The 22,226-nt window shown below is 39.4% G+C and overlaps 1 protein-coding gene across 1 annotated transcript; it reads left to right on the top strand.

Moving 5' to 3' along the window:
- Positions 1-1,529: 1,529 nt before the first annotated feature.
- On the top strand, positions 1,530-19,050 carry LOC125178427 (zinc finger protein 724-like). Its single transcript, XM_047882142.1, has 4 exons — positions 1,530-1,680; positions 2,246-2,352; positions 3,097-3,241; positions 16,633-19,050. Exons 1-4 carry the CDS (start codon positions 1,554-1,556, stop codon positions 18,402-18,404), a joined length of 2,151 nt encoding a protein of 716 aa, XP_047738098.1. The 5' UTR covers positions 1,530-1,553; the 3' UTR covers positions 18,405-19,050.
- Positions 19,051-22,226: the final 3,176 nt, after the last annotated feature.

Here is a 22,226-nt window from a genome sequence, read left to right as displayed (position 1 = left end):
CAAGAAGTGACGTTAAAGAGAAGTGTTGTAAAAAATTATGTCAACTTTAGCAGAAATTTCTCACAATTTCACCAATACCAACAAAGTTCTCAAAACCACACAAAATGTTGGGATAAACCGCAAATCTTTCACGGTGTATGGGCACATAGTGCTGCCATGAATACATTTGATAAGATGGTGTCACACACTTTTGTTTTGGTCATGTCAAGTTTGATTTCACAATAAATAGATTTGATCCACATTCCACACTGAGATTTAAATCATGGAAAGTTGTTTCAAAATGTAAACACCTATTGGTATGCATCCAGTTATGAATTTTTTCACATTTTTGCCCTATTATGTCTAATTTGTCTTGATAACTTCACTTAAAATTTTGAAAGCGGCTATTATTGTTTGAAAGCGGCTATTATTGCATTTAATAAAACATTGAGCATGTACCATGTAGGAATTAATTCAATTTAATCTAATAAAAATGAATTTTTAATTTAAAAATTGTTATCAAAATTTTCAATTTAACATTTTTTAATAGAATTTAATTCTACAGCATGTACCATCTGGTGTATCAAATAAATGAATTTAATTTAACAACATCTAATTTTAATTAATTTTTTAAATTTAATTTAATTCTACAGCTGCAACCAGTAAAAATGAGAATCATAGGAACAAAAGTAAAATTGTCATTCATACACCCCAAATTGAATAACATTGAATGAATTTGATAGATGTAGTATTATCAATCCCATTTATATATAGGAATGGAAATGTTACTTTGGTTTCAGAATCTGTTCCTGAATACATTTGTGAAACTACCATGATACTCATGGCAAGTACGATAACCATACTACTACAGTACTTACATACAGTAATATTACAGTTGCATTGTGGCGTTTCCAACCATAATATTACCGCTTGTTGGTGCTTCATACCGCCAACACCAACCTTCCAGAAGCGGCATTGCCGACCATCAAATGCAGACGCTGGTTAGCTTTCACTGAGTGAACGTGTATGAGATTTTGCTCTTGCGAAACAGCTTTGCAGTGCATCATGTTAAGTTCAACTTTTATTGGTGGCATGATTTGTTATTAATTTGTAAATGTTAATTTGTTGTGTTTCACTTGGAGACGAATTGCTAATGAATTAATATTTTGTCTGATTGAAATCTTGAAGTATTGCAAGATGCAACCTTCATTCTTGATTCTTTCAAGTGTAACTTTGATCCCTCCCTATCCCTAGTGATAGGAATCATTATCATTAGGTTTGATAAATGAAAAAATCATTGTTTGATCATACACTAATATTATAATTATAAAGTAATGACTTGAAACTTTTTTACTTTAAATAAATCATTTGCTTCCATTTTCTCATACTTATACTTATTGAAAACCATTAACTAGCCCAGACACAAACATGAAACAAATTGGTTCACTGATAGCGCAACAACAGTTAACTTGTGAAGAACTAAGAAATATAGGAAAAATGTTCACGGTTCACTGTAGAGTTCAAACTCATTTTCAATTGCTTTTACATTCTAGAGCTCTAAGACTCCAGCAGAGATGAAGGAGTTACCCGCATTGCAGGAGTCTTCTGATGCAGTCAAGTTAGGTGCAGGTCTCGAGCTGTGTCATCATACAGCTGAAGACTGCAGGCAGATGGAGCATTCCTTGCCTAGTTGTGTCATGGGTAATTAGCTCATTGTAATGTTTTGATTTATGTAATATTTTGTCATAATATTTATGTACATTGCAGTTATAACAAAATTGAGAGTTTGCCTAGCTTGCCATAGGATGAAAATCAATTTTTATATATGTAGAGGTTTTATTACTTATATTTTATGGTTTGGTTTGGCTTTATTACTTACATTATCTAAGCAAGTATATATGTACAAAAAGTGTCTCTGGTAGAGAACTGTTTGCTCTCCAACTTTTGATATTAAGTTAAAAAATTTATTTGCTGCATAGTACATATTTTGGCACAAGCAAGTATACAGAAAACAAAGGATTCGTCATAATTATTTTGATTTTTGCACAAATCCCAGAAAATAAAGCATTTTAAAGTTAAGTTGTATGGTTTGGATAAGATTTATGTAAATTATATAAGATCTAGAATTGATGTCTGGCATTCTCAAATTTGATGTTAATATTCATGCTGAGCATTTTGACCATATATGATAAGGTCAGTAACTAATGACAATTTTGAAGTATGTTCCTCAATAATTGAATCAGTACTCAAGTTGTAGCACTTGCAGAAGCTGTGAAGATTGAGCCTCGTGATGAGCTGCAATCAAACTGTGACTCAGGGCTCCCAGCTGGCTTCCTTGAAGTGGAGAAAGAGGAACCTTTCTTCATGGAAGAAGTTAGTGATTTTCCTTTGAAGAATGTTCTTTTGTTATTATTCTATGAAATTAATTAATTGTCCAAACTTAAATAGCCTAATAAAGTAAATAAATAGCCTTAATAACTCAAATAGCCTAATAAAGTTGAGCAAAGTTCTGAGTTATGCATGAAGGAAGATATGGGCACTTGCTTCGTTAGCATTATATCCAAGATGCTTTATAGTTTCTTCTATCCAAGATGTCAGAGCCTTCCTTTTATTATGAAGCTGAGTATATTTTTTTATCTTCAGTGTAGAATTTATGACATATTACTCATACAGATTTTCTATTATTTATAAAAATATTTTTCTGGTAATAAGTATCTATATATCATTATTTAACTTCATTTACATTTTTGATTTCCCAGTAATCATTTGCTTACATAATATAGGCTTATAAAATGTTATTCGTTATGATTGTGTTTTACAATAGTCTTGATTCAGTTTAAATTTGCATAGATCTCGTTATAGCTTCCAAAATGCTTCAGTTTATCAAACTCCAAAGACTGGAGGTCTTTAGAATAGATTAATTAGTATTAAAATGATAAATTTCAAATTTATCTCCATGAAAGTGGCCTAAATTTGCATGTCAGCTGTGAAACTTAGTAAATTCATCTGATTAGCCTCCGAGTTGTTGAATTAAGTTCTCCCAAAAATTATACATATTTTTGAGTACGTCAACATTCAGGCTAAATTCATTCAGTAACATTTCTTCCATCTGAGCAGGACAGTGCTACAGTTGCTGACTTCAAACCGTTCCAAATTCCATTCCTGGGCTTGGATTCTCTCAAGGCAGAGCCTGTCGAGGCTGGGGCATCTCCATCCATCCCCCAGGCTCCTCCTGCAAACCAAGAACTCCCAACAAGGGCAGGAATCTTTATCGCTCGCCTAATAATGGCCGCCTTCCTCCTACTCCTGCACCATCAGTAAATTGTAACGTTCTCAGCTACAATGGAACGAGAACTGTCCCTGCAACACGGGAGGCTTCTTTTAAGGCGAAAGAGGCGCACAATTCTGTGAATTTGAGACGTTCTAAGCATCTGTGCGCCAAATTAAAAAAATGCAGTGTACTATTGACTCGCATTCATGTTTCTGAAAATTACAAATACGTTTGCAGTGAAGAAAATGAAAATAATATTTTCTCAGAAGAAATAGCATTTCCAGAGCCTCATCCTGATCATGGGAGCGAAGATTCAGAGCGACCTAAAGTGTGCATTGAAAAAGTGGGCATAAATGGAGGAACAAGTTCAGGTAAAGAAAATAAGTTAAACTTTTCTAAAAATACTAATAGTCTGCAAAAGACATCCCTCAATCGTTCTAAGCGTCTAAATGCTTCTATGAGGGAGGCAATTTCTTCCACAACCTCCCACGTACGTCGTAACAAAGAGAAGACTCGCAAGTGTCATGTCTGTGGCGCAGCTTTCCGCTTTAAATGCAAGCTTGACCGACATATCAACGCGGTTCATCTTAAATTGAGGCCCTACAAGTGCTCTAGGTGCGATTATGCCTCCAGTTATGTTTCTTATTTACAAACCCATTTCAACACAGTGCATGCAAAGTGCACAGTTTGTTACATGAATTTTTCCTCTTCTGCGTTGCTACAGCGTCACGTCTCTAACGCCCATTCTGCTGCTACCAAGTTTCAATTTGATAGGCGTTTTGCCGGCGCCAATTTAGTAGTGAAGCCTTACAAGTGTTCTGACTGTAGCTATTCTGCTACTTCCAAGAAATATCTCGACAGCCACATAAAACATGTACATCTGAAGATAAAACCACATAAATGCGCTCTCTGTGGTTATGCTGCCGCAACTAAAACACATCTTCGTCGTCACATTGCAGGTGTCCATCAGAAACTCAGGCGCTACAAATGTCATGAATGTGCCTACGCTGCCGCCGAGAAGAGTAACCTTACGCTCCATATAAAAGCCGTTCACTTGAAATTAAAGCCTTTTAAATGTGATGAGTGCGACGGCTACTTTTCTACGAAAACTCATCTAAAAGCTCACATTTCCGGGGTGCACCTAAAAGACAGACCGCACGCGTGCCCGCACTGTCCCTATTCCGCGTGTTCGAAAGCAAGACTAGCTAGGCATGTTGCTAGCGTTCACTTGAAGCTGAAGCCTCACAAGTGTCCTCAATGTGACTTCACTTGCAGCACTAAAGGGCAACTTGATTATCATGTTAATAGTGTTCATTTAAAATTACGACCTCACAAGTGCCAGACATGCAAGCGCGGGTTCTACCAGAAAACTAAGCTAGAACAGCACATGAAATCGGTGCACATGAATTTGAGGGAACACAAATGTTCGCAGTGTGATTACGCTGCAAGTTATCGCTGGTATCTCAAGAGACATGTTGATGTTGTGCATCTGAAAATAAAGAAATACTAGTGCGGAGTTTGCGATTACAGCGCCCCCTACAAGTCTGGGCTTATATGGCATGTTGCTCGTAAACACTGAAAATCAATTGGCTTCTCACACCGAGTATAATTTTTGCTGGAAAAGGTTTATTTTTTACGCCGTATGTACGAAATTAATTCCCTTTGTTTTTTCTTCTCTGCTAAAGGTAGCCAACATCAATACTGATAAATTTGCTACACTTGTTGTAGTCGCTATTATTGTATTTTGTATATAGTTATTTTATTACATTTAGAGGAGGACAAACCTGAGCTGGATGGCGTCCGCAGGCAGGTGGTTCTATTCGGATATGGTTCTGGGGAAAATGTCATCTGGGGATATTGAGTCCAGCTGAAAGGAACGACATACTGTAGAGGGTGGGACTTGCTGGTATTCTGCATGGAGCAGCTGACAGGGGAGGGGGAGGTGGCTATAGGTTGTTGTGGATCTTGTAAAGCATGGTAAGCCTAGCACGCCTTCTTCTGACTCGCAACGTTGGCCATGCCAGGTCACGGAGCTCGTTGTACACACTGGAAGCCCGGAGCAAATAATACGAGACTCACCGCGCTGCTCTACGCTGTACTTTTTCAAGAGTGGCAATATCGTCTGCTGCACGAGGATCCCACACACAACTTACGTACTTCAGTATGGGTCGCGCTAACGCTTTGTAGGCGGCTGCCTTGATGGTACAGTTTGGGGTTCGCACTTCAGCTCTTTGGTTAGAGTGACTGCCCAAGCTACTTTACCTGGGTCTCCTCTAGCAGTTTGCTGGAGGAGACCAAAATCACTGCTTCCTGTCTCATAGTAAATTTTGGATTGTGGCATTTACCTTTCTGCCGATAGTCCATAGTGGTGGAGTTTGATTGTCCAGAGGCTGGTTATCTAAAATTATTGATTAATATGAGGCTGAATCCAAGATGACGCGTAATGTGCTAATTGTAATCAAATAATCTCGTTTAATCACAGTGCTAATAATGGCACAAAGGAGCTCAATAAAAGCAACTTCTGCACCACTCAGATGAGTTTTATTAACCTGGTCTTATACAATGCATTCTTGAGGAATAGAAGGCTGCATATCCTTCCACCGATTCCTTCTACTAGGAAAACATAAAGGCACATTTGGATAACGTTGGAACAAAAGTGTGGCGAAGCAATTTTCAACTATACTAGATGCAGAGGTAGAACAGTTAGGGAAATCTAGAGACACTTCTTGCATCATATGTCCTTTCTTAACAAACCAGGAAACACATTTTAGTAAACAGCTGCTGCAGTGGCAGGAGTACGGAACCCGTGGTATACCTGGACTTTGCTTGAGCCTTCGACAAAGTTGTCCATGAGGTGCTCGTCAGAAAGTGACTCTTGGAGGTAGGGGGAAACCTGTTAGGGTGGATCCACAATTTCCTTACAGATAGAGTACAAGCTGTCGCAATTGAAAACTCGAAATCGAGAGAAGCGAGGGTGAAAAGCGGAGTGCCACAAGGCTTGGTGCTTGGACCGATCCTCATCCTCATTGCCGACATCGACTCGGAATTTACCCACGCATCTACATGGTCATTTGCGGACAATACAAGAGGGCTGATGAAGATCACAGAGGACCTAGCCTGCGAGAGGTTACAGGATGTCTCAACGGCACCAAGTTCGAAGTAATGAGATACAGAGTTGGCAAAGAGACCTGCGAGATGCCACATCGCTACTTGGCATCGGACGGCACAGAAATTGACGAGAAGCACCTTGTTCGAGATCTCGGAATGTTGATGTGCACTGAAGCCACGTTCGATGATCACATCGAGGAAATAGTTGCGTGAGGGAGACAAAGGATGGGAGATATCTGGCGGACATTTGGAACAAGGGAAGCAGCGCCAATGATTACACTCTTCAGAGCTTTTGTGCTCCATAACCTTGACTACTGCTGTCAGCTTTTGGCACCGCTCAAGGCGGGTGCAGTGCCGAAACTGGAGGCAGTGACTGCAGCGGACCTTCACGTACAGGATCAGCGGCATGAGGGAGCTGGGCCTTGACCACTGGGGAAGGCTGAAACACCTGGGACTGTACTCCCTGGAGAGGAGAATTGAGAGGTATATCATAATGTACACTGGAAGATGATAACCGGGCTGGCTCCCAACTTTGAATGCGAAACCTTGAAAATTGTGACGTATTACAAGTAAAGTAGGGGGAGACTGTGCGGGATTCCCCCATTCAATAACTGGAGAGTCAGTTGCGTTGGAAGTGTAAGCACGTGTTTGAACAGCTTTCCTCGAAATCCGGTTAATTTTGTATTCAAATGTATCACGTCAACCTAAAGTCATTAAATCTTCAGTGTGATTCTTCATACTTATCAACTCATTTTCTTTAGAAAACCCAACTGGCTTTCTCCTACAAAGGTTTGCCAGTCCTTACTTTTTTTCTTCTGTTGTTGTTGCCTTGGTTGTTTAAATTTATATATCAATTGGGGTTTTATCTTCTTTGTTAAATGCAACACTGTCCCTGTGCGTGGTCTGCTATGGCAGGTACGGCAGGGCTGGCCCCACCTCCGATCACCTCGAACGAGGGGGTCCTAGATTTTGCTGACCTTCCTGCAAATGAAGAACTCTATGCCTCAAACATGACCTCAGTAATTGATCCATTCTTTGATAGCGAAAAATTCCCTGAAGTGTCAGGAGGCAGAAAACGTGCTCTTGAGTGTGTTGCCTCTGTCAGCAGCGATGAAGATTATGAAGAATTCAACCTACCGAAGATGCTTGTATCTGAAATCATTAATGAAGCTTATGAAGGTGATCTTATGCCTCCATTGACTCCTCGAGGTAAGGGGGACCCTAGAATGAAATTTCCACCTCATGAAGTAAACAGCCAAGAACTTGTCAGCCCCAGCGGCCGCAAGCGTGTTTTCCTGTTATGAATGCCACACTGATCAGTCAAGGAAAGTGTAATACTATACTAATCAAACCATTTGGATCTAATGCAGCATCTTTCTTAAAGAATCCAGTCAAATTAGCTAAATGCATTAGAGAGTCTGCACATGGCAAATTCCCAAACATGAAGGGCGCACCAATCCAAGAAGGAATCTGATGACCACTGAGTTTGCAAACATCTCTGCTGCTGACCTGTAAGCTCTCCTGCAAGTCACAAGAATTGGTAACTGGACTGTGACATGCTCACAGCCTGGAACTGACAAATCTGTTATTGGAGTCATTGGCCCAATTCATTTATCTGTAGACATAACAGAACTGCAAGAGTCAGCACAGTCAGGGTCTGCCAAAATTTTGCAGATGATGCGTCTGCCACGCATGCATCAAGGAAGCCGTGAGGAGTCTGCAGCTGTGAAAGTGGTTTTTGAAAGCCCGAAGCTTCCAGAAGCAGTTTATATAGACTTTATATAGTGAGACCTTTTGTCTTCTCTCGGTTAAGATGCTATAAGTGTTAACAGCCTGGTCATGCAGCAACAAGCCTGGTCATGCGGCCGTTTCAAAATATCAGAAGACTCTCCTCATGATAAATATGACATGATTAACAGCAAGAGTACAATCATTAATACTGACAAATCTGAAGAGCAAGCCGTTCCGATTAAGTTAGAGGTTCTGAGTGCTGTGTGGTTTCGACAGTGAGAAGTGGCTAAACTTGGTATGAGTTAATTCGATTTAGGAGGTAACACAGGAAAAAATCATCAATTGACAGCAAAAATCAAAAATGAATTTATGAATTTGCACATATTTTACGAGACGTATCCGTAAAATAAGTTCCACGAGCTACCGCTGGCAATAGGATCGTTTCTATGCGCGGCTAGGCCACAGAGGCAGGTTGTTTGATTTCCCAACTCCAATCCCTTACCAGGCCAGCGTCCCTGCGACGTTTATTCGTGCCTCTGCAAGCGTCAGCGATGGAGCTTCTTCTTGCGTCTCCCGCCAGCTGCGAGTTGCGGTCTGCTATTCGTTTCCTGGCCGCTAAGAAGAAATCGGCGAAGGAAATCCACGAAGAACTATGTCAAGTGTATGGAGAAGAGTGTATGAGCTCCGGGATGATGCGTAGATGGGTCAGGGTCCTTAAAATTGGCCGAACTGACGTCCACGACGACGCCCGTGCAGGGCGGCCATTGGGCCAGCGAGAACTCCTTGGACCGCTTCAACCCGCTGCCGCTGGTGGTCTGCTGTGAGCGTTTTTGGTACCATCTTGCGCAGACCATAGAATAGTCAAAATATTCAGCCAAAATCTTGTTAATTGTGGTTTTGCTGAGGAATTTTTTTACGCAGCTCTCGAACTGTAAACCGTTGATTTTCAAGCATTGCCGCTTCGACCTGGCAATAGTTTCGTCAGAAACCGATGTCCGCCTTGCACGGGTGTCGTCGTGGATGTCAGTTCGGCCAATTTTAAAGACCCTGACCCAACTATTAATCATTCCAGAGCTCATACACTTGACAAATGTCTTCGTGAATTTCCTTCTCCGGTTTATTCCTAGCGGCCGCAAATACCCTGGCTTGGTGAGAGATTTGAGTTGGGGAATCAAATAACCTGCCTCTGTTGCCTAGCCTGCACTCTAGCGCCTGCCTCATTCCGAGGAACTTGTTTTACGGACACGCCTTGTATTCGCAGACATAAACTTACTTGTTGTGACTTTCAGCTTTGTCATGGAATGTGAAGTAAAAACTGATTAATAATAAATGGATGATAATTTATAAAGAAATGCAGATATGATTGTCTAAAAAGACATTTAAAATAGTTTGTTCCTCCCCTTTAAAAAATATTTAATCAACATGAAATTTACGTAATTGCGGAACGCGACCTCGCGGATTTGCTGTTTACATAAAGCCGTAGTTGGTAAGTAGACGTTGCGATTGACGGTGCCGATGGTGTAAGGAGGTCCTCGTTCCTATTCGTAAGTAATGCGCTTGAAACTTTTATAAGCTTTAGGTAATTATTTCATTTAATTTAGGAAGATGGGGTGGGAGTAAACGTAGGAAAAACCAGAACAACTAGCCTTTCATCTGGGACGTCTGATCCCGTTCCAACTTCCCGAGGCCGGGGCCGGCGTGCCTGTGAGGCCGCGCCACTGCGCAGAAAGTGGGTGAATATTGCAAGATCTTTGGCAAAGCATCAGCAGCAAAATTTACGCCTTCAAAAGTTCTTGCCGACACATTTGGATTGAAATTATTGCATTATAGATATTTGCCAGTCTTCGGCCAACTATTTAGAAAGTAGTTGAAAATCTGAATGACTGCAAGCGGTGCTGCGGCGGATGCAGTGAATAACAAGAATAATAAATCTAGAACTAAGCAAAGGTTGCTAGGACTTAGGGTTCATGATAGCTTTGTTGATATCTGATAATCTCTTGGCGGTCTGGGCAGCAGAATCATGTCGACTGTCAAGCCTCACTCTACTTTACTGCTCTCTCAATAGATGGCACCACGCATCTCGCCAGGGTGCAGAGGGTGCAAGCAGCATTGCTAAGATATGGTTTTTCAGCCCAAAGCGTTGCCAGCCATTTTCAAGATCCATTGCTGGGTAGTTTTTAATAAGAAAGTGCTGCATGCAACTTTGATAGTATATCCTTTACTATCCACATACCAAAACACTTACACACAACGTAGCTGATTTCCGGACAAGCGTCACTGCATCCTGAACCTTCCAGCGTACCGGAAACCTTACTGTGTGCGCTTGCGGTCCTTCAGATTTCCAGTAATTTCAAAGTTATTTCTCATATGCTATAATTTCAATGCAAATGTGTTGGCAAGATCTTCAGAAGGTGTAAATTTTGCTGCCAATGCATCGCCAAAGATCTAGCAATATTCAACCACTTTCTGTTCTGCACAGTGGCGTGTCTGGCTGCCAGATAGCTGCCTAGTTATACATGTTGTAGTGCATGGAAAGTAAGGGATATACTATCAAAGTTGTTAGCAGCATTTTTTTATTAAAATTACCCAGCGACGAATCTTGAAAATGGCTGGCGATGCTTTGGGCTATAAATGCATATATTGGCAACGCTGCTTGCACCCTCTGCACCCTGGGCGAGGCAGAGAATGAAACCCCTTTTGGAGTCAGTACCAATGATGGGGCAGCTACCAGCTAGGAGATGGTGCAAATATACTTAGGGACTCTTGAGCTCAAAGCTTGAGTCAACCTGATGACTTCCCAAACCCCAAGCCTTGTTAGAAGTGGATGCAAGCTTCTGATAAGCTTGCTTTTGACAAAAAAAAACAGCAAATGAGCAGTTAAATAGCATAGAAACACGCGAAATGCAACATGATGGGGTTGGGGCAAATTTTGAAGGGTTTCCATCTCATTCTGGTTCACTAGGACTAGGACTAATTATCTGACTCTGAAACCATTCTTACTTTTTACTTCTGAGTAGAGGCCAACTTCTCCTGCTCTCTCTGCTGAAATATAAATACCTCAGGAAATCATACCAGCCAAGTGCTAACCCCTTAATTGTACTATTAAGCCTGTACCAGATTAACGTCTTAACCCATTAAAGCCGAGAATTATTTGGGGGAAAATTAAATATTTTTTCAGTTTGAATACTTCATTTGGTCATTATTAATCTATTAAAACATTCATTTTACAAAAATTGGAGATGAATGTGAAAATATGGCCTGGCAACTAAAGTTGCCATTCGGCAGTAAGATAACAAATATGAACTTCCATGTAATGTATGGTAATAATATTGAGTAGGGTCAATGAAACTAAATTTGCTATAGGTAAATTGAAATAATGAAACGAATATTTTGGAATGATGAATGATTTATCCATTCAGTATTTAAATCAATGATAAACTCATGGGAAAATGGGCCAATAACATCTATAATGGTAAACATCATCGATTACCACTGCGGCAAAGATGAATAAACATTATATGGATAACTTTCATGCAATGTGGGTTTCGAGCAATAGTGCATAATTCGCATTTGCACGCAGTCCTTCCTTTGCTGTTGTGACATTTTGCACACATTGTTTCTCCTTTCACTATCCAGTAGTCCGCTGTAGTTATCAGGACAATAGTCTAAGCAGGTCCACGTGATGCAAATTTAGACCCGCTTTACTTCCTGACTGGGCTGAGTCTTTATGGCTCCACTAAAATCTCTGATGAATTTCAACCACTGAATAATGTTACCGCATGTATTAAGGTGTCTCCAAGCATTTACAGCTCGGGCACTAACTACAGTGGTGGCCCAGAAAAGGGACCACCACAATTTTTTGGAGTGAATTTTGGATCTGATAAGTTGCTAATTGTTGGTGAAACAAATCAGGCCAGTAAAGCCTTCTATGAGGCAGTTTATTGTGTCAAGAGAGAAGCAATACAGTCAGAAATACTCCCATGCTTGCAAGATTGATCTCATATGTAACACTGCAGATTTTGTTGGTGAGCATATAGTTTGCTCTGTTCACATAAATGATTTATGCATTCGTTAGTACAAAAGTAAGTCATTGCGTCTAATGAGGTACTTTTCTCAGTCAGAGAGTACTGAATAGCATGTCAATCTTCCCAAAGTTTGGTACTGACGAAGTCACTTCATCTTTGCTCTATTTGTAAACAATTAATTTTTGCTTCTTTGAAGGTGGTTTTTCTTTTGTTCATTATCATTTTGGCAACATGACTCATCAATATATATCTGGGCCAATTATCAGGTTTTCGGGCAACCTTATTGTCAAAATCATTTGAATCCATGTATAATTCTGTATGAGAATTTTCCATGGATTATAAATTGCAAATAAAATTTCACTGTCATTTCCGTCCTAATCTACCAATATATTGTAAAATTCTGGGCTTTCTTGCAAAGTTCACTTGCATATGAATATACTGTAAATATATGCATATATGTATGAATATATGTAAATATATGATATAAATATAACTATAAAACTTCATTATAATATCTTTCTATCAACTGGATGTTAACTTATCTTGTTATAATACATGTAGAACATGAGGCAACCTTTTATCACCACATTCATGCAAAAATACAGTTTACATGTCACGAATTCCGAGTGGCAACTTCAGTTGCCACTATATATGATTTAGCTTATATTGTCTTTAACATCAATCTTTAATGCCATTTATGAATTTTGTCTGATTACTAGACTCCTAATCCATAATTTCAACACTTAAAATTATAAAATATTTACTTACAAATAATTTTAACATAGCCTTTTCTGTGTGCCGGTTCAGGCCTGATCAAAAACACAGTGACCTGAACTGAAGTGAAGGTCACACAGTGAACTGAATGAAGGGGGAGCAACCGAGGTGAACAATTCTTGTTTAGTTATCGTATGGAACGTATATGATGCGGTGTGGGACTACAAAACTGAAATTTACTTTATATTATGCATAATACAACCATTTTTTTGAGGTGGCAACTAAAGTTGCCAATAGGCTTTAATGGGTTAATGGTCCTATCACCAACTTTATTGTAAATGATTTAGCATCATGGCCAATACCTTAGCCTTGCCATGATGACATATTTTGAAACCATATGGGATGAAGGGAATTTACAAAATTGTCAGTAAAAATTTCCCGCAATGTGGAATTCTGTATAGGTAATATTTTCACATGGAACATAAGAAAATGGATCAAAAAACCTACCATGATGTAACACCTTCCAGCGCAGTGACCATTGATACACTGAGCTCATCAGAAACTGCCGTGCTTTCAAAAAGTTCCATGTTCCAATATCTTGCATGGTTTGAAACCTGATACCGTGTCAGCAACGCCTCCCTTCAATACATTCACTAGTCGTATATCTGTATCAGACAAATTTTTGCAATGAAAATGTTCTAAAAAAATTACATCAACTTTAGCAGAGAATTCTCACAATTTTACCAATACCAAAAAAAGTTCTCAAAACCACATGAAATTATGGGATAAACTGCAAATCTTCCATGGCATATGGGCACGTAGTGCTGCCATGAACACATTTGATAAGACAGTGTCACACACTTTTGTTTAGGACATGTCAAGTTTGATTTCACAATAAATAGATTTGATCCACATTCCACTCTGAGATTTAAATCATGGAAAGTTGTTTCAAAATCTAAACACCTATTGATACACATCCAGACATGATTTTTTTCACTTTTTTGCCCTATTAGGTCTAATTTGTCTTAATAACTTCACTTAAAATTCCGAATGCTTTTGTCTCCCATCGTGAGTTTTCAAACATATTGGGTCTTTCAGAAAATGTTTGTTATTTGAAGGGGCAATTATTGCATTACATAAAACATTGAGCATGTACCATGAGGTGTCTTAAATAATTCAATTTAATTTAATAAAAATGAATTTTTAATTTAAAATTTTTTATCAAAAATTTCAATTAAACATTTTTTTAATAGAATTTAATTCTACAGCATGTATTGCCTGGTGTATCAAATAAATAAATTTAATGTAATAAAATTTAATTTTAATTAATTTATTAACTTTAATTGAATTCTACAGCTGCAACCGGTAAAAATGAGAATCATAGGAACGAAAATAAAATTTTCATTCATACACCCCAAATTGAATAACATTGAATGAATTTGATAGGTATATTATTAATCCCATTTATACATACAGGAATGGAAATGTCACTTTGATTTCAGAATCTGTTCCTGAATACATATGTGCAACTACTGTAATACTTACGGTAAATACCATAACTATAATACTACAGTACTTACATTCAGTAATATTACAGTTGCATTGTGGCGTTGCCAACCATAATATTACCGTTTGTTGCTGCTTCATACCGCCAATGCCAACCTTCCAGAAGCGGCATTGACAACCGTCAAATGCTGGCGCTGGTTAGCTTTCACTGAGTGAACGTGTATGAGATTTTGCTCTCGCGAAACAGCTTTGCGGTGCATCATGTTAAGTTCAACTTTTATTGGTGGCATGATTTGTTATTAATTTGTAAATGTTGATTTGTTGTGTTTGAATTGGAGACAAAGTGCTAATGAATTAATATTTAGTCTAATTGAAATCTTGAAGTATTGCAAGTTGCAACCTTCATTCTTGATTCTTTCAAGTGTAACTTCAATCCCTCCCTATTTTTATCCTTTCCATCTCAACTAAAATTTTTGGATAAGAAAGTGGTGAAGATGAATTGGAAATAATATATGAACCTTAATTTTTAGAATTCCATCCTGCTTGATAGTAATGATGGATAGCCAAGATTCTTAATGTGTTACCAAACTTCTCTCTACTAGTCAAATTGGATCTTGGAAATTGGAAGAACAAATGCTAACTCCCACAGTCCTATTTAATCAAACTGTGTCAGCAGGAATGATAGGAATCATTATCATAAGGTTTGATAAATGAAAAACATCATCATTTGATAATACACTAATATTACAATTATAAAGTAATGACTTGAAACTTTGTTGTTTTAAATCAATAATTTGCTTCCAATTTCTCAAACTTATACTTATTGAAATCAATTAACTAGCCCGGATCAACACAAATGTGAAACAAATTGGTTCACCGATAGCACAAAAACAGTTAACTTGTGAAGAACTAAGAAATATAAAAAAAAAAATTTCACAGTTCACTGTAGAGTTCAAACTCATTTCCAATTGCTTTATTACCATATTTTAGAGTTATGCATACTTAGCAGACTTGTGCAGTACTTGAGTTGCTACAAACACTTGGCAATGTTTTGAAAGTACGACTCCATATTTATAGACAAGAATGTCAAGATTTATTCATAACCAAATTATATGTTTTCAAGATTTTCTTCAGAAATAATATTCAATACTTGTGCATTACTTAAGTAATTTCTTAGTTGACAAACTTTGTACAGTGTAATTGGGCAGAAGCTTCATGTGTGTAAGCAATAAGATTTCAAATTAGAGTAAACTAGTATGTGACTTTAGGTAAAATGTTTGCCTTTTCTAATCCTTGTTTAAAGGATATTTTGACCATATATGATAAGGTCAGTAACTAATGACAATTTTGAAGTATGTTCCTCAATAATTGAATCAGTACTCAAGTTGTGGCACTTGCAGAAGCTGTGAAGATTGAGCCTTGTGATGGGCAGCAATCAAACTGTGACTCGGGGCTCCCAGCTGGCTTCCTTGAAGTGGAGAAAGAGGAACCTTTCTTCATGGAAGAAGTTAGAGATTTTCCTTTGAAGAATTTTCTTTTGTTATTATTATTCTATGAAATTAATCAATAATCCAAGCCCAATAATAGCCTAATGAAGTTCAGCAAAGTTCTGAGTTACGCATGAAGGAAGATATGGGCACTTGCTTCGTTAGCATTATTTCCAAGATGCTTTATAGTTTCTTCTATCCATGATGTCAGAGCCTTTCTTTTATTATGAAACTGAGTATAGTTTTTTTTATTTTCAGTGTTGAATTTACGACATATTACTTATACAGATTTTCTATTTATAAGAAACTTTTGATGGTAGTAGGTATCTATTTATCATTATTTAACTTCAGATAAATTTTCGATTTCCCGGTAACCATTTGCTTGCATAATAAATGTTTAGCAAATTTTATTAGGTATGATTGTGTTTTACAATACAATCTTGATTGAGTTTAAATTTTAAATAGATTAATTAGTAGTTAAATGGTAGATATCCAATTTACTGCCATGAAAGTGGCCTAAATTTGCATGTCTGTTATGAAACTTAGTAAATTCGTCTGATTAGCCTCCGAGTTGCTGTACCAAGTTCTCCCAAATATTATACTTATTTTTTAGTACGTCAACATTCAGTCTAAATAGATTTAGTATCATTTCTTCCATCTGAGCAGGACAGTGCTACAGTTACTGACTTCAAACCGTTCCAAATTCCATTCCTGGGCTTGGATTCTCTCAAGGCAGAGCCTGTCGAGGCTGGGGCATCTCCATCCATCGCCCAGGCTCCTCCTGCAAACCAAGAACTCCCAACAAGGGCAGGAATCTTTACCGCTGTTCAAAAAGCCTCTGAGACTGCCTGCTTAGCCTCTACTTCTCTGGAGGTGCACAATTGTGGTGCTTCAATGGCTCTTCCGCCTTCAGAAACTTCAACTTCCAAGGGCAAGAGTCAAACAAATGAAATTAAAATCTCATCCACTGAACAAGAAGCTGGTGAAGCTCGCTCGCCTAATAATGGCCGCCTTCCTCCTACTCCTGCACCATCAGTAAATTGTAACGTTCTCAGCTACAATGGAACGAGAACTGTCCCTGCAACGCGAGAGGCTTCTTCTAAGGCGAAAGAGGCGCACAATTCTGTGGATTTCAAACGTTCAAAGCATCTGTGCGTCAAATTAAAAAAATGCAGTGTACTATTGAAACGCATTCATGTTTCTGAAAATTACAAATACGTTTGCGATGAAGAAAATGAAAATAATATTTGCTCAGAAGAAATAGCATTTCAAGAGCCTCATCCTGATCATGGGAGCGAAGATTCAGAGCGACCTAAAATGCACAGTGAAAACGTGGGCAGAAGTGGAGGACCATATTCAAGTGAAGAAAATAAATTAAACTTTTCTAAAAATACTGATAGTCTGCGAAGGACATCCCTCAATCGTTCTAAGCTTCTAAATGCTTCTATGAAGGAGGCAATTTCTTCCACAACCTCCCACGTACGTCGTAACAAAGAGAAGACTCTCAAGTGTCATGTCTGTGACGCAGCTTTCCGCCTTAAATGTGATCTTGACCGACATATCAACGCAGTTCATCTTAAATTGAGGCCCCACAAGTGCTCTAAGTGCGATTATGCCTCCAGTCAGGTTTCTCATTTAAAAACCCATTTAAACACAGCGCATGCACTGCAGAAGAAATTCAAGTGCACAGTTTGTCGCATCAATTTTTCCTCTCCTGTGTTGCTACAGCGTCACGTCTCTAATGCCCATTCTGGTGCTTGCAATTTCCAATTGGATAACCATTTCGCCGACGCCAATTTAATAGTGAAACCTTACAAGTGTGCTGACTGTAGCTATGCTGCCACTTCCAAGGGCACCCTCAACAACCACATAAAAGCTGTGCATCTGAAGTTAAAACCACACAAATGCGCTCACTGTGCTTATGCTGCCGCAACTAAAACACGTCTTCGTGACCACATTACAGTTGTGCATCAGAAACTCAGGCACTACAAATGTCCTGAATGTGCCTACGCTGCCGCCGTGAAGAGTAGCCTTACGCTCCATATAAAAGCCGTTCACTCGAAACTAAAGCCTTTTAAATGTGATGAGTGTGACAGCTACTTTTCTATCAAAAGTAATTTAAAAACTCACATTTCCAGGGTGCACCTCAAAGACAGACCGCACGCGTGCCCGCACTGTTCCTATTCCGTGTGTTCCAAAGCAGGACTAGCTACGCATGTTGCTAGCGTTCACTTGAAGCTGAAGCCTCACAAGTGCCCTCAATGTGACTACACTTGCAGCACTAAAGGGCATCTTGATTATCATGTTAATAGTGTTCATTTAAAATTACGACATCACAAGTGCCAGACATGCAAGCGCGGGTTCTACCAGAAAAATAAGCTAGAACAGCACATGAAATCGGTGCACATGAATTTGAGGGAACACAAATGTTCGCAGTGTGATTACGCTGCAAGTTATCGCGGGGATCTCAAGAAACATGTTGATGCGGTGCATCTGAAAATAAGGAAACACAAGTGCGGAGTTTGTGAGTACAGCGCCACTAGCAAGTCTAAGCTCATAAGCCATGTTGCTCGTAAACACTGAAAATCAATTGGCTTATCACACAGAGTATATAGAAATGTTCTGAGTGCAAATTTTCTACGATTTTCCGAGGTCACCTTATGATGCACAGGGATGTTCCTCATCTGAAACTGCTTAAATGTTCTTACTGTTATTTTGCCTCAAATTATCGTGGGAATATGAAGCAACGTGTGGATGCGGTGCACCTGAAAGTAAAGAATCACAAGTGCGAAGTTTGTCAATACCGCGCCGCTCGGAAATCCCATCTTGTGAAGCATGTCTCCACCAAACATTGAAAATCAGTAATCTTCCCTCTTTGATTATTGCTGGAGAATCTCGCTTTTATTTCCTCGCTATAAGATGTTCATTTCTCTCAGCTACATTATCAAAATAATATTTTGTATTATATAACGGTTATGATACTATTATACGCTATATTTCACCTTGTTTAACGTTGTATTGTACCGTGGTTAACGTTATATTTTACCTTGGTCAACGTTATATTTTAGCTTGATTAGCGTTATATTGGTAGATGGAAGCGAACAGGAATATTAATCCTCTAACTATTAAGTTTCACTAACCCCCTAAGTTTAGTTTCTCCATTCGGGGCTCAGCACTTACCGTTAAAATTTGTTATTACTCATCTGTCCTCAATTGATGGCGTGCCAAAATCCATGTGTTGATTGTATTTACATTGTGTTCTTCCTTTTTTTCGCTTATTGCGGAAAAGTTTCATGTCCGTCAAGCTGTCGACGCTGATAACGATAAGGCCCATCGTCTTCTGTAGTCGGGGTCAAGATAATGGACCTGGAGCCCAGCGCGCTTGTGTTCCTTCTACCTCAAATTGCTAGATTTGCTTCTTGACCCATTTTGTGTTTATTTGCAAATATATGTGATGCATTTATTATGCAACCCTTTACATTGGTTGTAGCGAAAGACTTTTTGTCCGAGACAAGAATGGTTATAGGTGTTTTTTGCTAAGTTGGGTGTGCTGAATTCAAACTAAAATAGTTTTGCTTCACCACTTGTAGTTTTCTGTCTTTTAAAAAGTTATAGCAGGACTCTAGATTGAAAAATATTTGCCGCAGAGTTCAGCAACTCAGATGTAGAAGTTACACGACGGCATTCCGACGTACGCTGATGAGCTAAACTGCGTTGAGAAATCGTAGATGACAGAATCCGGGCAGGAATAAGATGCTTATAGCCGAATAAGGAAGCAATGTTGTAATTACTGACTCGTGACGCATGAATGTTATCATTCGGTAGAAATTTCACGAACGCATAACAAGCAAATTATTCGGAACTTATATGTAGAAAATCTATTAGAAGTTGCTTCGCCTCTCATCTATTCTTGATTGGTCAACACGTCCCAAAAAATTGATGATTGCTCATCACGAATTGAAGACAATGTTCGGATACAAGTTATCTCGTACAACTTTTATCTTAATAGACAACCGATGTAGTCTTACTTGCAATTCTCGATAGCTACATACATCTGGACGGTATGCATGTTGGAGGCCAGCATTGCCCAATACCAGCATCACTTGCATACTCCTTCCCACGCACAAGCCTGCTACAGGGTAAAGTAACCTACGGTATTATGTGCTGAAAGCCTAAGGTACAAATTTCCTTCATGGAAGTGTACCAGCGAGCCAATGAGCTGTAAGCCAACGAAATATTAGCCGTCGGGCTGGACACTTGAGACCTCCCGCTTCTTTCACCTGTCACTTCCTTGTCACTTCGTCTCTTTGAGATGCTAACGTCGCTTCTTGCCAGCTTCAGCCCCTTGTGGGTGATGAATGATTTGAGAAATTTTCAGTAATTGAGACCTTCTGCCTTGCTGGCGATGTTTATTTTGACCTCCGGCGTGGATTAGCTTGATATCTGAAGCGCTAGACAACCATACCACTACTTAACAGATATGATTTTCTATGACTAATTGTAGCGGGTCTACCCACAGCAATAATGTATTATTTTATCTAGCTTGAGGACATACAATTAGATCACAGCTACCGCTTCCGCCCGGTCACCCATCTTGTGACCGCTGGCTGGCGGACATCTTGCTTTAAAGCCTGCCGTCTGAGTTGATGAGGGAATGGATCATTAAAACCTCGCCAAGTGTACGTAAATTCTTGAACTGACGCTCAAGAAGTTGCGTACGTGGAGAAATTTTTCGCTTTATCATAACTTGCTTATGCTACTTTGCTAAACTAGAATTGTCAGAAACATGTTGCTCAATAGTCAATCAGAGTCTTGTTTACATTTCTTTATTTACAATCGGTCTCCGATGCCTTTGAACTTGAGTGTTATGTGATTGCATATATCCATCTTCTAGTCGACTCTTTAACCCCGAGGCCCTTTCAAAATATCAGAAGACTCTACTCATGATAAATATGACATGATTAACAGCAGGAGTAAAATCATTACTACCGACAAATCTGAAGGGAAAGCCGTTTCGATTAAATTAGAGGTTCTGAGTGTCGTGTGGTTTCGACAGCGGGAAGTGGATAAACTTGGTATGAGTTAATGCGATTTTAGGAGTTAAACCTGGAAAAAATCATTAATTGACAGCTAGCATCATTGATGAACTTATAAATTTGTACATATTTTACGAGGCGTGTCCGTAAAATAAGTTCCAGGGTCTAATGCTGTTGTGGGGGTTTTCTTTTACCACTCCACATTAAATTATTTTAACTCCTATCAGAGAATTAACCGGCCTAGCTAGTTAACCTGAATTGTTTACCAAGGCACGGACGGAAACATAGAGATCGGCAGGACGAATTTGGTTGGGAGAAATGAACACACAATAAATTGTTAGGTTATTTATTAGCTCAGCTCACGTGACCTGCTCGTTTTGATGCAGGAGGTTGATGCGCGTCCAAGGGCCACCGTAGTTGGGTTGTAGCGTTGATTTACGCGTGGTTGAGTGGCGAGACGTTGGCGAGCTTATTTAATGCACNCACTTTACGACCGATGTAGCCAATGCCTGATGAACGACAGGGATGCACGTATTTTACGATTGATTTGGCCGATGACCAATGATCTATTTTGACGCTCGCGCTTCACGATCAATGCCTGATGATCGCCACAGACTCGCGCTCTTTACGATCGATGTGACCGATGACCAATAATCAACACTTATGCACGCACTTTACGATCGACGTAGTCGATGCCTGATGATCGACACGGATGCATGCACTGTACAATCAATGTTGCCGATACCCAATAATCGGTTTTGACGCTCGCACTTCACGATAGATGCACCCGATGCCTGATGATCGACACAGACTCACGCGCTTTACGATCGATGTGGCCCATGCCTGATGATCAGCACAGTGTTGATAAACGCACTCACGCACTTTACGATCGATGTAGTCACAGTCTGATGAACACGGATGCACGCATTTTACGATCGATATAGCCAATTCCCAATAATCGATTTTGACACTCGTACTTTGCGATCGATGCGGCCGATGCCTGATGATTGACACAGACTCGCGCGCTTTTTGTTTAATGTGGCCGATACCTGATGACCAACACTTCTGCACGCATTTTACGATCGATTAAGTTGATGCCTGATGATCGACACGGATGCACGCATTTTTAGATGGATGTGGCTGATGCCGAAAGATCGATTCTGACGCTCTTGTTGCGTGATCAAGTTGGCCGATGCCTGATGATCGACATAGACGCATGTACTTAACGATTGATGTGGCCAATGTTCATTAATCAACACTGATGCATGTGCTTTACAGTCAATTTGGCTGATACCTGATGATCAAAACGGACGCACGCGATTTACGATCGATTTGGCGCGTTTCTGATGTGCAACACTGACACATGTGA

This window comes from Hyalella azteca, unplaced genomic scaffold (genome assembly GCF_000764305.2).
Source record: "Hyalella azteca isolate HAZT.00-mixed unplaced genomic scaffold, Hazt_2.0.2 contig9739, whole genome shotgun sequence".
NCBI classification, from domain to species: domain Eukaryota; kingdom Metazoa; phylum Arthropoda; class Malacostraca; order Amphipoda; family Hyalellidae; genus Hyalella; species Hyalella azteca.
Note: the sequence above shows the minus strand (reverse complement) of the source record. Positions and strands in the feature narration are given on the sequence as shown.

Bases quoted from the DNA above. Each gene is read 5' to 3' on its own strand.
- LOC125178427 (XM_047882142.1), top strand. From the start codon at position 1,554: ATGAAGGAGTTACCCGCATTGCAGGAGTCTTCTGATGCAGTCAAGTTA. The intron at 1,681-2,245 runs GTAATTAGCTCA...TAGCACTTGCAG, and splicing joins CTTGCCTAGTTGTGTCATGG to AAGCTGTGAAGATTGAGCCT. The intron at 3,242-16,632 runs GAATCTTTATCG...CAACAAGGGCAG, and splicing joins AGAACTCCCAACAAGGGCAG to GAATCTTTACCGCTGTTCAA.